This window comes from Grampus griseus (genome assembly GCF_964374135.1).
Source record: "Grampus griseus genome assembly, chromosome: 1".
NCBI lineage: Eukaryota > Metazoa > Chordata > Mammalia > Artiodactyla > Delphinidae > Grampus > Grampus griseus.
The window spans coordinates 161,562,704-161,575,506 of record NC_139017.1 but is presented as its reverse complement, the minus strand read 5'-3'; the positions used below and the strand labels follow the sequence as shown (position 1 = coordinate 161,575,506).

The 12,803-nt window shown below is 37.7% G+C and overlaps 1 protein-coding gene across 10 annotated transcripts in view; it reads right to left on the bottom strand.

The window, feature by feature from the left end:
* The window catches only part of EYA3 (EYA transcriptional coactivator and phosphatase 3), a 104,812-nt gene that overhangs the window by 52,522 nt on the left and 39,487 nt on the right, over positions 1-12,803 (bottom strand). For 9 of the 10 annotated variants that reach the window (XM_082677397.1, XM_082677405.1, XM_082677406.1 and 6 more), the window contains 2 exons: positions 4,565-4,608; positions 1,476-1,555 (listed from right to left, as the gene is read on the bottom strand). In XM_082677397.1, the coding sequence (XP_082533523.1) occupies positions 1,476-1,555; positions 4,565-4,608 (124 nt within the window). Of the gene's footprint in view, positions 1-1,475; positions 1,556-4,564; positions 4,609-12,803 lie in introns of those variants that run through there. The other variant, XM_082677398.1, reaches the window with a different exon arrangement.

Below are 12,803 nucleotides of genomic sequence, written 5' to 3'. Positions count from 1 at the left end.
CTGGGGTTTAGCAAGAAGAGTACAAGAGGCCAAATTATTGAAGATATTTGTAAGGGAGTAATTATAATAAAGAACCATAGAATCTATGCTGAGTAAAAAGGGACAGGAAAACAAGAAGGACATTATGGGTATTGGATAGGTCATCTACATGAATGTTGAAACTACCAAGAATAATAAGAGTCTGGATGGAGAAGAAAAAGAAGATCTAGTCTTTAAAGAGCAAAATGACTAGGAGTTCAGTATGAGGTAAAAAGAAATGTGGGGGAGGGGCATAAATATAGACTTCAAAGGAACTAGAGTTTTTTGAGAAAAAAAGAGAAATGCTTTTCAAGAAGCAAGAAGACAACTTACCTCTGGGCCCTGAAGTATATAAGGAACAGGCCTTTTTCTTGGGGATGAGTGAGATATTAAAAAAATTAGAGTAGACACTTTTCATTGATTAGAGCAGTTTCCCATATGTATCAGAATTAGCTATCTTCTTGGAAATGCAGATTGCCATCCACATCAGGTCTACTGAATGATAATCACTGAAGATGAGGCTAGAATTCTACATTACAAACAAGCTCTCCAGATGACTCTTAGGTATGTTGAAAGTTTGAGAACCACTGGAACAGCATCTTTGAGGAAATAATATATACAACTCAAGACATACCATTTTTTTTTAAATAGGCACACCATTTTTTAACACATGGGAATTATACAAGGTTAAGCATAATCATCTTAAGATATATCCCCCAAATAAATGTCTTTTCAAAAAGCGTCTTACACAAATTTATCCTTTCAAAGTGTGTGGGAAAATATGGAAGGGCACAGCTATTGGGTTGGCCAAAAAGTTCGTTCAGGTTTTTTCCGTAAGATCTTACTTACTTTAATTTCAAGGAGGACTATTTGCCCTATGGAGCATACCACCATGATACGTCAGAGAAAGCTCATGCCTCCACAGGAAAAAAAAAAAAGAACATTCTACAAATTTTTGTCTAATGCATGAATATAACTGTTTTACAAGAGAATAAGGGTTGGTAAGTGGATACCTGAGATGGATCTCCCTCAGGGCCCAGTATCAATCCTGGGCTCTCAGGGGATTACTTTTCTTTTTTTTGGCCTAGATGGATAGGTAGAATTATTTGGTTATTAGGAAGGTAGAAAAATATCAAGCCCTCTGGAGGAACAGAGGTTGGCCCACAAACTTTTCTGATTTTGAGTAAGGCACTATTTATTACCTTTAGAACATCCAACCTCAAAACAAAAACACAATCACCAATCCCTGGGGAGTGAATTCCATGTGATTTTGTTCCTTAGCTGGTATGTCAATAAGGCTTATAGGAGAGCACAAGGATGAACACACAAACAAGGCAATGAAAGGATTCTGGATATTCTGAGACAAACAAGGCAATCAGTGAAAACCAATTATAAAAGAATAGCATCACCTGGTCACAGGAACACCTCTTCCATGGTGCACAGAATATGGTACTTACTTTCCTCCGACATGGTAAGGTTTGAAGCAAGGCTTGAAGTTTCAGGTTTCTGATCATTGACTTCGGAGTTGCTTACTTGACTGGGAAAACCAAAATGATACATTAGCCCCTGACTGACCTGCTGCATTGCTAAAAGTGATTAAATCAAACCCTTTCTTCCTAGGTAAGTTAAGAGGCAAGGTAAGTCTACTTTATGAAATACTTATTCTTGGATTTTAGCGGCTACTTAAAGAGCTAGGGCCAGGGCTAGTACCTTCAGCATTCTACTGTTCTTCGTCATCACTTCAATCTTTGTATCACTCGGAAATTCCACCTAAGCCACAGGCAAGCTGGATTTTCTCTGAAGACCACATGGTAAAAGAAAAGTTCCACAACACCAAAAACTGCTGTCACTTTATTTCCAAAGTACCAAAGGGAAGTAGGAAGATGCTTGATTTCAGACAATGGTCCTCATAATCACTTGACAAGTTTTTTCAAATCATACACACTTGCTTCCAAGAAGGGGTTCTGAACCTTAAAATGGTACATTCCGCTGTATTTCCTTTCCCCCAATTAAAAATAAACAAATTTTTATTTTTATCATTCCCAAAACTTAGCAACATCTTTTTAAAAAAACTTATAAGACAAATTAAGAGAAACTGTAAAAGGTAAGTCATGTAAACTGGGAGGACAAGTCATTATGTTAGACACTTTAATGTTGGGAAGATCCTCACTGAAATTCTGAATTGGAGATTATACTTTCATCCCTCACAATGTCCTCTCTCTTCCTTCTACCTTACTCCACTCTCCACATATTCCCCAACTACCAGTATAGCACAGTGCTTAAGAGTGTGGATTCTAGAACCAGATTGCTTGAGTTCATATTCCACTTTGCCAAAACTAGCTTTATGACTTTAAGCAAGTCACTGAACTTGTTTGTGCTCCAGTTTTTCAACTGTCAATGAGGGATAATTATAGAAGCTACCTTTTAGGGCTGTTATAGAAATTAATGAGTTAATACATGAAAAGTACTTAGAACAGAGACTAGAACAAAGTACAATATAACTGTAGCTAGTATTATTACAATACAACTTCTCCCCAGCCCAGGTATTCTTCCCACATTCATGTTCCCTAGCAAGAAATCTGCTTTGCTGTTCTACACTCTAGGGAGACGTGGAGGACACTGTCCCAGACACTACACATATCTGGAAAGAGTAGTTTTAAAAAGAAAAAAATTTTAAAAAGAAATGTTATTTATAAAAAAAAATACACAGTACCAAAATTCTTAAAGCTCTCATTATCTTTTCTGAATGGACCTCTAATATTCAAGCATAATAAAGTTTTTTTTTTCCGGGTATATTCTCAATGTTCAAACAATTTTCCCTAAGATGTAATTAATTTTTAAAGGTAAATCCCCAGATGAAGTTTATTTTAATATATTTACTCAACTGTCTGTACTTCTGGAATAGCGCTTAATATACCAACCAAGATATTACTATGGGAATTGAGGGTAAGGGTCATACTGAATAGTTACATCATTGTTTCCCAAAATGGCTTACTTCTTATAATTACCTGAGTGGTAAAAATACAGACTTGTGAGCCCCATCTTATGCCTAATCAAATAAGATTCCAAGGAGAAAGGCATAAGCCCAGACAGAACTTCACATTTCTGACTACAATGACTGGTCTTCTATGTGTACCTGAATAAGTCTGGGGTTCACTGTTATACCCACTGTTGAAAGACTATTTCTAGATCCTGTATCTTAGAAGGTATATTTGTATGGTCTGGCATACAATGGACCAGTGCCTAAAATCCTATGGTCCTGTAATCTTATAGCAAAATCCCCTACCTATTCAACTGAGTATCTAGAGATTAAATAGAAACCACAGCACCAAGACAGTGAATTAACTCCAGTACTTTGTTAAATATTTAAAGTTATTGTATCTAGAAAAATTATTACTGTCTCAAAATATAATTATTTTCAGTTATATAAACATAAATTTTACTTAACAATGTGTGTATATTAAAATAAATGCTCCAAAATAAAATTTCCCTCCTCCAGAAAAGAGCAAAAACACCCAAACTCCAAAAGTAAGTGCCACAAATATTTCATTCTCATTCAATAGAACTCTTGTCAATAATTAACACAACCAACTAAAGAATGGATAAACAAAGTGTGGAATAGACATACAGTGAAGTATTATTCAGCCTTAAAAAGGAAGGAAATTCTCACACATGCTACAACATGGATAAACCATGAAGACATTATGCTAAATGAAATAAGCAAGTCACAGAAAGACAAATAACTTATGATTGCACTGATAAGAGGTACTTAGAGTACTCAAAATCACAGAGACAAAAAGCAGAATGATGGTTGCCAGGAGCTGGGAAAAGGGGGAAATGGAGTTATTGAAGTCTTTTTTGGGGAAAGGGTCAATGCTTGATAGTGAAAATATGACAGATCATTTAATTGGAAGTGTATAAGACACAGGGCTAGTGTGACAATAGAATAAATAAGCTGGAATGATAGTGTGTGTGGTGGTATAGGAGTAGGATTCTTAAAATTTAGATGTTAGAGGTGATGCAGTTACCGGTTCATATGGTTGTTAGACAAACAACCGAAGGTAAGAACTGTGGACAACTGAAAATCATGGTGTTGTGGAAACCAGAGCATGACATGCAAAGAAGCTGCCTCTTTTCTACAAGGGGAGCCAAGCTAATGACTAAGGTGTCCCATATCCATTTGGTAATTAATGATTAACCCCTTGGATTTTCCTTATTTCTGTCTTCCCTATTAAGTATACAGTACATCTGACTGAAGAATATTCACCATTGTGTCTCTTCCACATATCACAGGATCTGAGAGATACCATGAGATTGGTATATATTGTTGAATAAATAATGAATAAATGAAAAAAATCAGCACCTATGTGTTTCAAGGACAAACTTTTAGAGGAAAATCTTCACCTTAAACCAAATAATTTCAAAACGTAAAGACTGATGCTAAAAACCAAAAAGAGGGTAGTCAACACAAATCATGCCCATATACTAATCAGCATGTAAAAACAATTATAAGTAGGTCATTAGAAAGAAATTCAACTCTGTATACCTTAAAGTTTGCTCTCCTGATTCCTGCATCTTGGCTTTTTTCACCTGTAAAACAATTATACAAAAGCATCAACGTCTTGATCTGTTTTTAAAATCATCTAGCTACTCAAGTGGCAGCCTAATATTAACTAATAAATTACAGGGTAACTGTTTCCTTTTGTTTCCCTTACATTTATTTTATTAATCCCTATTATATTTTAGAGTTAGAGATGTACTTTTTTTCACATGAGGCTCTCTCTCTTTTTTAAATGAAAAAAGTGTTTTTCAGATTCAAGGTAAATAAAAGGTTTACCAGGATTTTTACTCAACACAGAATGTTTACCAGGATAAGGTATCCAAACTCGATACAAACTGGTTGGTTTAAAATTTTACCAGACACACAGTTTTATTCTCAAACAGTAAGTATGGCAATCTCACTATCATCTCATCATTTATTTAACAGAAATATCTTTATATTCAAATTACTTACATGCCAAAAATAAAAATAAATTCTAATCAGGTTACCAGTAATCTAAAAAATATTCTTCACACTATACTGTTTTGTCCCCATATTTTCACCTTTTCTAATTCCTTCTAAGGTAAAAGCATTTTCATTGAAACAGTTTAAGAATCCATAAATGAAAGATCAATGGTTAATACTACTAAGTTTCCCCTGGTTTTTTATATGACAAAGAATCTGATTTTAGAGTTTTCTGATTAGAATTACTAGTTATAGTAGAAGTATGCTTAGTGTGCTTAGCCATACAAATTATGAACACTTAAAGTATTTCAAGCTGACAAAGAGTACTGCCAACCACTACAAAGAGTAAGAACTCACAGAGGCAGTAACTTTGCTAAACAAGTTTAAATAAACATATCCGGTGGGAATACAGCTATTTAATATGATTAAATTTAACAATTCAGACAAGGTAAATAATAAATACAAGTTAAATACAAGGCCCATACAATTTCTCATGGACAGCCACTCCTCATGAGAAAACATGACAAAATAAATAAAACCAAATACTCTTGGTTATTTGCTTATGGCATATCAACTCATTATATAATGCTGCCTAAATTTTCAAAGGTACCAATAAAGATAAAGAAAAAAGGGGCATTAAAAAGGAACCCTCTAGGGACTTCCCTGGTGGTGCAGTGGTTAAGAATCCACCTGCCTGGACTTCCCTGGTGGTGCAGTGGTTAAGAATCCGCCTGCCAATGCAGGGGACATGGGTGCGAGCTCTGGTCCGGGAAGATCCCATATGCTGCAGAGCAACTAAGCCTGAGAGCCACAACTACTGAGCCCACGAGCCACAACTACTGAGGTCTGTGCGCCACAACTACTGAAGCCCACGTGCCTAGAGCCCGTGCTCCACCACAAGAGAAGCCACTGCAACAAGAAGCCTGTGCGTCACAACGAAGAGTAGCCCCCGCTCTCTGCAACTAGAAAAAGCCTGAGCACACCAATGAAGACCCAATACAGCTAAAAATAAATTTTTAAAAAACCCTCTAAATTTAGAAACAAAATTATAGAAGCATATGAAGAAAAAAACAAAGAAGTTTGAGGTAGATAAACCCTTACTAAGCATGATACTAAATTCAAAAGCCATAAAGGAGAAAACAGACTGATTTTACAAAAATTCAAAACTTCTGTATGATAAAAGATACCAAAACCAACCAGGAAGTCAAGGAATTCCAGAATGGTATACATACTGTGACAAGAGAATTTAATTGTATTACAAATGTATAACATAACCTCACTGAAAGGCATAGGAGAAAAATGTGCTGATGGATTAACGCTGGAAAACACGTTTTGACTGGAAACTGCAAGGCTAAAGATAAGAAAAATTCAACTTTCTAGTTTATCTACTTAAACTTTCTAGTTTATCTATTTATGTCATTTCACAAATGACAAAATACAGGCTCTTGATATAATATAAATGTGCTGTCCCTCCCACCTGAAGATGACAGTATTTACATAAGGTCAGATAATACTGTAATTTTCCAATAGTGGTGATGAATCTATGCTTAGCTCACCCAAAGACCTTCTTTGCGATCAAAGAAATAATTTTAAAACAGTCTATGGTCTCCTAACAGTAATCCATATAAAGAAAACTAGAGCACTGAGGAATCTAATTTATCAGTCTTCATTTTATTAGCGCCACAGAGTAACAAACTTAGCTAGAGAACTAAAAAAAAAAAGCCCTGGAGCAAAATTTTAAAATATACCATAATGGCCTTTCAAGTAAGAACTACACTTTTTTACTTTCTATTTACTACAGTGCCAACTCGGTACAAAGAGTATGTACTCATAAATAGAAATGGAGAAAATGTACTTAAAGACATATCTACCAAACAAAAACGTCTGGGGGAGGAAAATGTGTTATCAACTAATTCTGTACCTTTCACAGCCCATTGTTAGCCTTGATTTGGGCAATTATGTCCTCCTGTAAGTCAGGGATAGGAAACCTTGGCACTAGAGGCAGGTAAACTAAAAGGATACAGACAGATTTCACTGGATTACAAAAAGGATGAGTTCAAACAATACAATCCAGAAACTGACAGAATGTAAAATAGTACAGCTAGTTTGGAAAACAGTCTAGCAGTTCCTCAAAAGGTTAAACATAGAGTTACTATTACATATAATCCAGAAATTCCCCTCCTGACTATATAACCAAGAGAAATGAAAACTTATGTCCACACAAAAACTTGGACATGAATGTTCCTAACAGCATTATTCAAAATAGCCAAAAAGTGGAAACAACCCCAGTGTCCATGAACAGATGAACAGATAAATACAATAATGATAAATAAAATGATGAATGATAAAATAAATCCATACAATGAAACATTCAGCAGTAAAAGGGAATGAAGTACTTATACATGCTAACACAGATGAATCTTGAAAAGATTATCCTAAGTGAAAGAAGCCAGTCACAAAGGACCACATATTTTATGAATCCATTTACATGCAATATCCACAAATAGGTCAATAGGAAAGTAGATTAGTAGTTGCCTAGGACTGCGGGAGGGAGGGAATTGAAGGGTGACTGCTAATGTGTACAGAATTTCTTTTTGGAGTGATGAAAATGTTCTAAAATTGACTCTGGTGATAGTTGCAAAACTCTGTGAATATACTAAAACCCATCAAATTGTATACTTTAAAATGGATGTGAATTGTATCTCAATAAAGTTGTCATTTAAAAAAATGACAATCTTACGGGCATGTTATGACTAAAGGTTACACAAAAAGGAAGAACCACTGGCAAATTCATGAATCAGAGCTCTACTTGTGCCTCTGCTTTAAAAAAAAAAAAAAAATCAGGCTTTAGATATAACAGAGCAAAGGAATACATATAACCCAATACACAAATTCAGAATATCCAGGCTCAAGGCTCAGTTCTGAGAGTTAATTCACTGTATGTCTACTTCTCTACGTCTGTTTTCTCAACTGTAAAAGAAAACTATGACTATTTCACAGGCCTGCTGTGAAGATGAAATTGGTGGTGGTAGTGGGGCGGGTGGCAAGGGAGAGCGAATGAGAGAGAGGTGTTTATGAAAGACAAAGACATTGTTAAATTTTAATGTTACCACCAAAAGCAGCAAAAACAAAGCTGAATTTCCAAAATTTCAAAGACAAGATTAAGAAATACCACCTTCTAGATAAGAAAATTATATTATGCATCTCAAATGTCATTCCAGAACTATTCTGATATGACTTTCAAGTATATAACTATAGTGCCTCCTAAGTTTTAACAAGAGGCTAAATCATACTAGGGCTTGGTAAACTATAATCTTGGGAATAATAAATCCAACAGAAGTCTGCATGAAGCCTATAAAAAGGAAGATGTTTTTGTCAGAATTTATCCACCACTGTCAAACAAAGCATATCATTCTCTTTACTAGAAGTCATACTCTATATTATATTCTAGAAGGGGAAAGGGCTTGATCATAACCCGGATGAAATTATACACAAAAAACATTTAATGCTATTTTCTTTGATTGTGCTTACCAACAGTCTTTTTTTTTTTTTTTTTTTTTTTTGCGGTACACGGGCCTCTCACTGTTGTGGCCTTCCCGTTGCGGAGCACAGGCTCCGGACGCGCAGGCTCAGTGTCCATGGCTCACGGGTCCAGCCGCTCCGCGGCATGTGGGATCTTCCCGGACCGGGGCACGAACCCGTGTCCCCTGCATCGGCAGGGGAACTCTCAACCACTGCGCCACCAGGGAAGCCCACAGTCATCTAATTATTAATTTTACTCCCAGAACTTGACATAAGGAAATGAGTATGTGGAGAGTGAGAGTAAGCATTCTAAATCACTAGAAACTAGAAAGGTAAATACCCATGGCAGAGACAACTGCCTGCTCCACCATTGCATGTGGGGTGTGACTTGCGATGGGAGGCAAAAAACATGTCTTTTAAGTTCACAGGTACCCATCCAAAAGAAGTCACATCTGGACCTAGTAGAAACTAGTGGGCATCAGATTCTGGATTTGATCTGGATGCAGCAACTGACGGAAGCTGGGGCTGTTTCTCTTAAGAGGAATGTGAGGGGTAAGGAGTTACATCTTGTTCTTTAAATGTGAAAAATGAAACAGGTGAACCAAAGAGAAGATTATTGTAGATTCACTTATAAATATTCAGTGGTCTTTTTCCTGTTCCTGGGCACACAGGATGCTATAGACCAAACATCTGTGTCTTCCCCCAAAATTCATATTTTGAAATTTTATCCCCAATATGATGAAATTTGGAGGTGGGGCTTTTGGGGTGATTAGGTCATGAGGGTGGAGCCCTCATGAATGGGATTAGAGGCCTCCTGGGAATTCCCTGGCAGTCCAGTGGTTAGGAGGTTCACTGCCGGGGGCCCAGGTTCAATCCCTGGTCAGAGGAACTAAGATCCCGCAAACCGTGCAGCAAAAAAATTAAAAAATAAATTAAAAAAAGAAAGAGATCTCCTTTTCCCTTTCCACCATGTGAGTCACAGCAAAAAGATGGCAGTCTATGAACCAGGTAGCAGGCCCTTACCATACACCAAATCTGCTGGCGCCTTGATTTTGGACTTCCCAGCCCCCAGAACTGTGAGAAATCAATTTCTATTGTTTATGAGCCACCAATTCTATAGCATTTTGTTACAGTAGCCAGAATAGACTAAGACACAGATTGATGGCATTTTCCAGACCCCCTTGCTGTCAGGTTGGAGCCATCTACATAAGCCACTTCTACAACTACCCCTTAAAAACATCTCATGTGATTCTCCAATCCTCTCTTCCGTTTCTTTGGCAACCATGGAGGCCACAGTTGAAGATAACAGCATCACAAGATGAAAGAAGCCTTCATGGAAGACTGGCCCAGGAAAGCTGTCAATCCACATGAGACTAATGTGAGAGAAAAATACACTGCAGATTCATTCTCCAATGTTAAATGCCTACAGTGAGAATTCTAGTTCATATTCACGCTATCATTCATTCAACTGACTGTTCTCTACCAAGCCCTCCTGAAAGGGAATATAATGATAAACAAAATACAGTCCTTGACCTCAAGGAAGTTATAGTCTGGTTGAAAAGAAATAGATAATTTCTAAAACAGTGAAACAGGGACTTCCCTGGTGGCACAGGGGTTAAGAATCCGCCTACCAATGCAGGGGACACAGGTTCGAGCCCTGGTCCAGGAAGATCCCACATGCCACGGAGCAACTAAGCCCGTGAGCCACAACTGCTGAGCCCGCGTGCCATAACTACCGAAGCCCGTGCGCCTAGAGCCTGTGCTCCACTAGAGCAGCCACCGCATGCAAGGAAGAGTAGCCCCTGCTCGCCACAACTAGAGAAAGCCCATACACAGCAACGAAGACCCAACGCAGCCAAAAATAAATAAAATTTTTAAAAAGTAATAAATAAAACAGTGAAATAATGATTCTGATAGAAGTTCAAGGTTCTATGGAACACAAAGAAGGAGCACCAAACCCAGTCTTTTTACTGGGGGGAGTCTAGAGAATTAGAACTCATTTGAAATAACTTAGGTACCTGCTTATAAATGTGGAAATAAAACATTTTTAATTGATATGGTATCCTTTATAGTTTGAAAATTACCCTCCTTTTTTTTTTTTTTTTTTTTTTGCAGTACACGAGTCTCTCATTGTTGTGGCCTCTCCTGTTGCGGAGCACAGGCTCCGGACGCGCAGGCTCAGCGGCCATGGCTCACGGGCCCAGCCGCTCCGCAGCATATGGGATCCTCCCAGACCGGGGCACGAACCCGTGTCCCCTGCATCGGCAGGCGGACTCTCAACCACTGTGCCATCAGGGAAGCCAAAGATTACTCTCCTTTATCGATAAGACAAAAAGAAATTAGGGGTTGAGTACAGTCGTTCTCTCTTAGCCATTTATTCCATCCTTTTATTCTCCAAGACAAAAATACAAATTTTAGGGTCCTTTTCATTGCTCTCAATCAACAATATTTCCCAAGCTTCACTCCTTTTCCATGTTTTAGCCTAGAGTACACTGTGGTTGTAATCATGTACCACCTCTTTTGTCTACAGTATTACTAATTTCTTTTTAATATTTAAATACAAAAGGCACATATGCTCATATTTTTAGAAACCCAAACCATACAGATATGTATAAAATAAAATATAAAAGACCTCATTCTGCCCCCAAACCTCCATGATTTCAGTATTAAGTTTCGTGTATATTCTTCTAAAAATTTTTCCTATGTATATATGTCCTTTTAAAACTTGAGCTCAAAGAACACCCTGATAGCTATAAAGGAGTTTTTTAAGTGCTTCCAGTTTGCCAGGAACAGTGTTAATTTATACCTCCTATCCTAAAACCGAGTTTGGTTAGTGCCTCCTTTCACTCTACAAAAGAGTTCTAGTTTGGACAATAATATGAGCTGCTTCAGAGTAGCTGAGAAAGATGAAGACTAGGGTAAAAAGATGGAGTGATTTCAAGGTAAGTGATGACCATAGATAGAACCATTTCTGACTGCAGAGGATTGAGGACTGACTGGCAATAGGGGAAAGTGAAAGAGAACCTGAGGCTAGGATTTATGTTGTATTGTGAACAATGACTGGAACAATCTTGAGATAGAGCTAGCAAGTAGTACAGAAACAAGAAAGGGATAACTCAATAAGGAAGAGACAATGTGATTAAAATAACCCCAATAGTAATGCTCATCAGCAACATCTCTCTTTATACACAAGTAAACAGCAGGGTTAAAAATCTTGGCTTTATTCAAGATATGGAAACAACCTAAATGTCCATCGACAGATGAATGGATAAAGAAGGTATGGGGGGTGTGTGTGTGTGTGCGCGCGCGCGCGTGTGTGTATAATGGAATACTACTCAGGCATAAAAAAGAATGAAATAATGCCATTTGCAGCAACATGGATGGACCTAGAGATACCACACTAAGTGAAGTAAGTTGGAAAAGAAAGACAAATGCCATATGATATCACTTATATGTGGAATCTAAAACACGATGCAACTGAACTTATTTTTGAAACAGAAACAGACTCAGACATAGAGAACAGACTTGTGGTCCGCCTGCCGATGCAGGGGACACGGGTTTGTGCCCCGGTCCGGGAAGACCCCACATGCCGCGGAGCGGCTGGGCCTGTGAGCCATGGCTGCTGAGCCTGCGCGTCCAGAGCCTGTGCTCCGCAACAGGAAAGAGGCCACAACAGTGAGAGGCCCGCGTACAGCAAAAAAAAAAAAAAAAAAAAAAAGAGAACAGACTTGTGGCTGCCAAGGGGGAGGGAGTTGGGGAGGGATGGATTGGGAGTCTGGGATCAGAAGATGCAAATTATTATATATACGTATAACTAATCACTTTGCTGTATACCAGAAACTAACATAACGTTGTATATACCTCATAAACTATACCTCAATAAAATAATTTTTTTTTAAATCATGGCTTTATCATCAGCAACTTGGGACAGGACCATTCTTTCCACTCAAGTTTTAGATTTCTACTACAGCCTGTGAAAATTAGCTTTACTCCTCAACATCTGACATTTACTCTTCTTATTCTAGTTATTTTTAACAGTTAATAAATGCTCTATATTTTCTTAGATTCTATATTTGTCTGTTCAGCACTCACTAATCACAGTGCCAAACTAAGAGCCAAAGTTGCTTACATCTCCCCTGCAATCTAGAGCCTATATTCTGAACCATACTCTGAACCATATTCCCCTGCTGTGAAATCAGATACCTAGTGATAGCTTCTATACCCCAAAACCCTCTGGAATTATTCAAACTAGCCAATC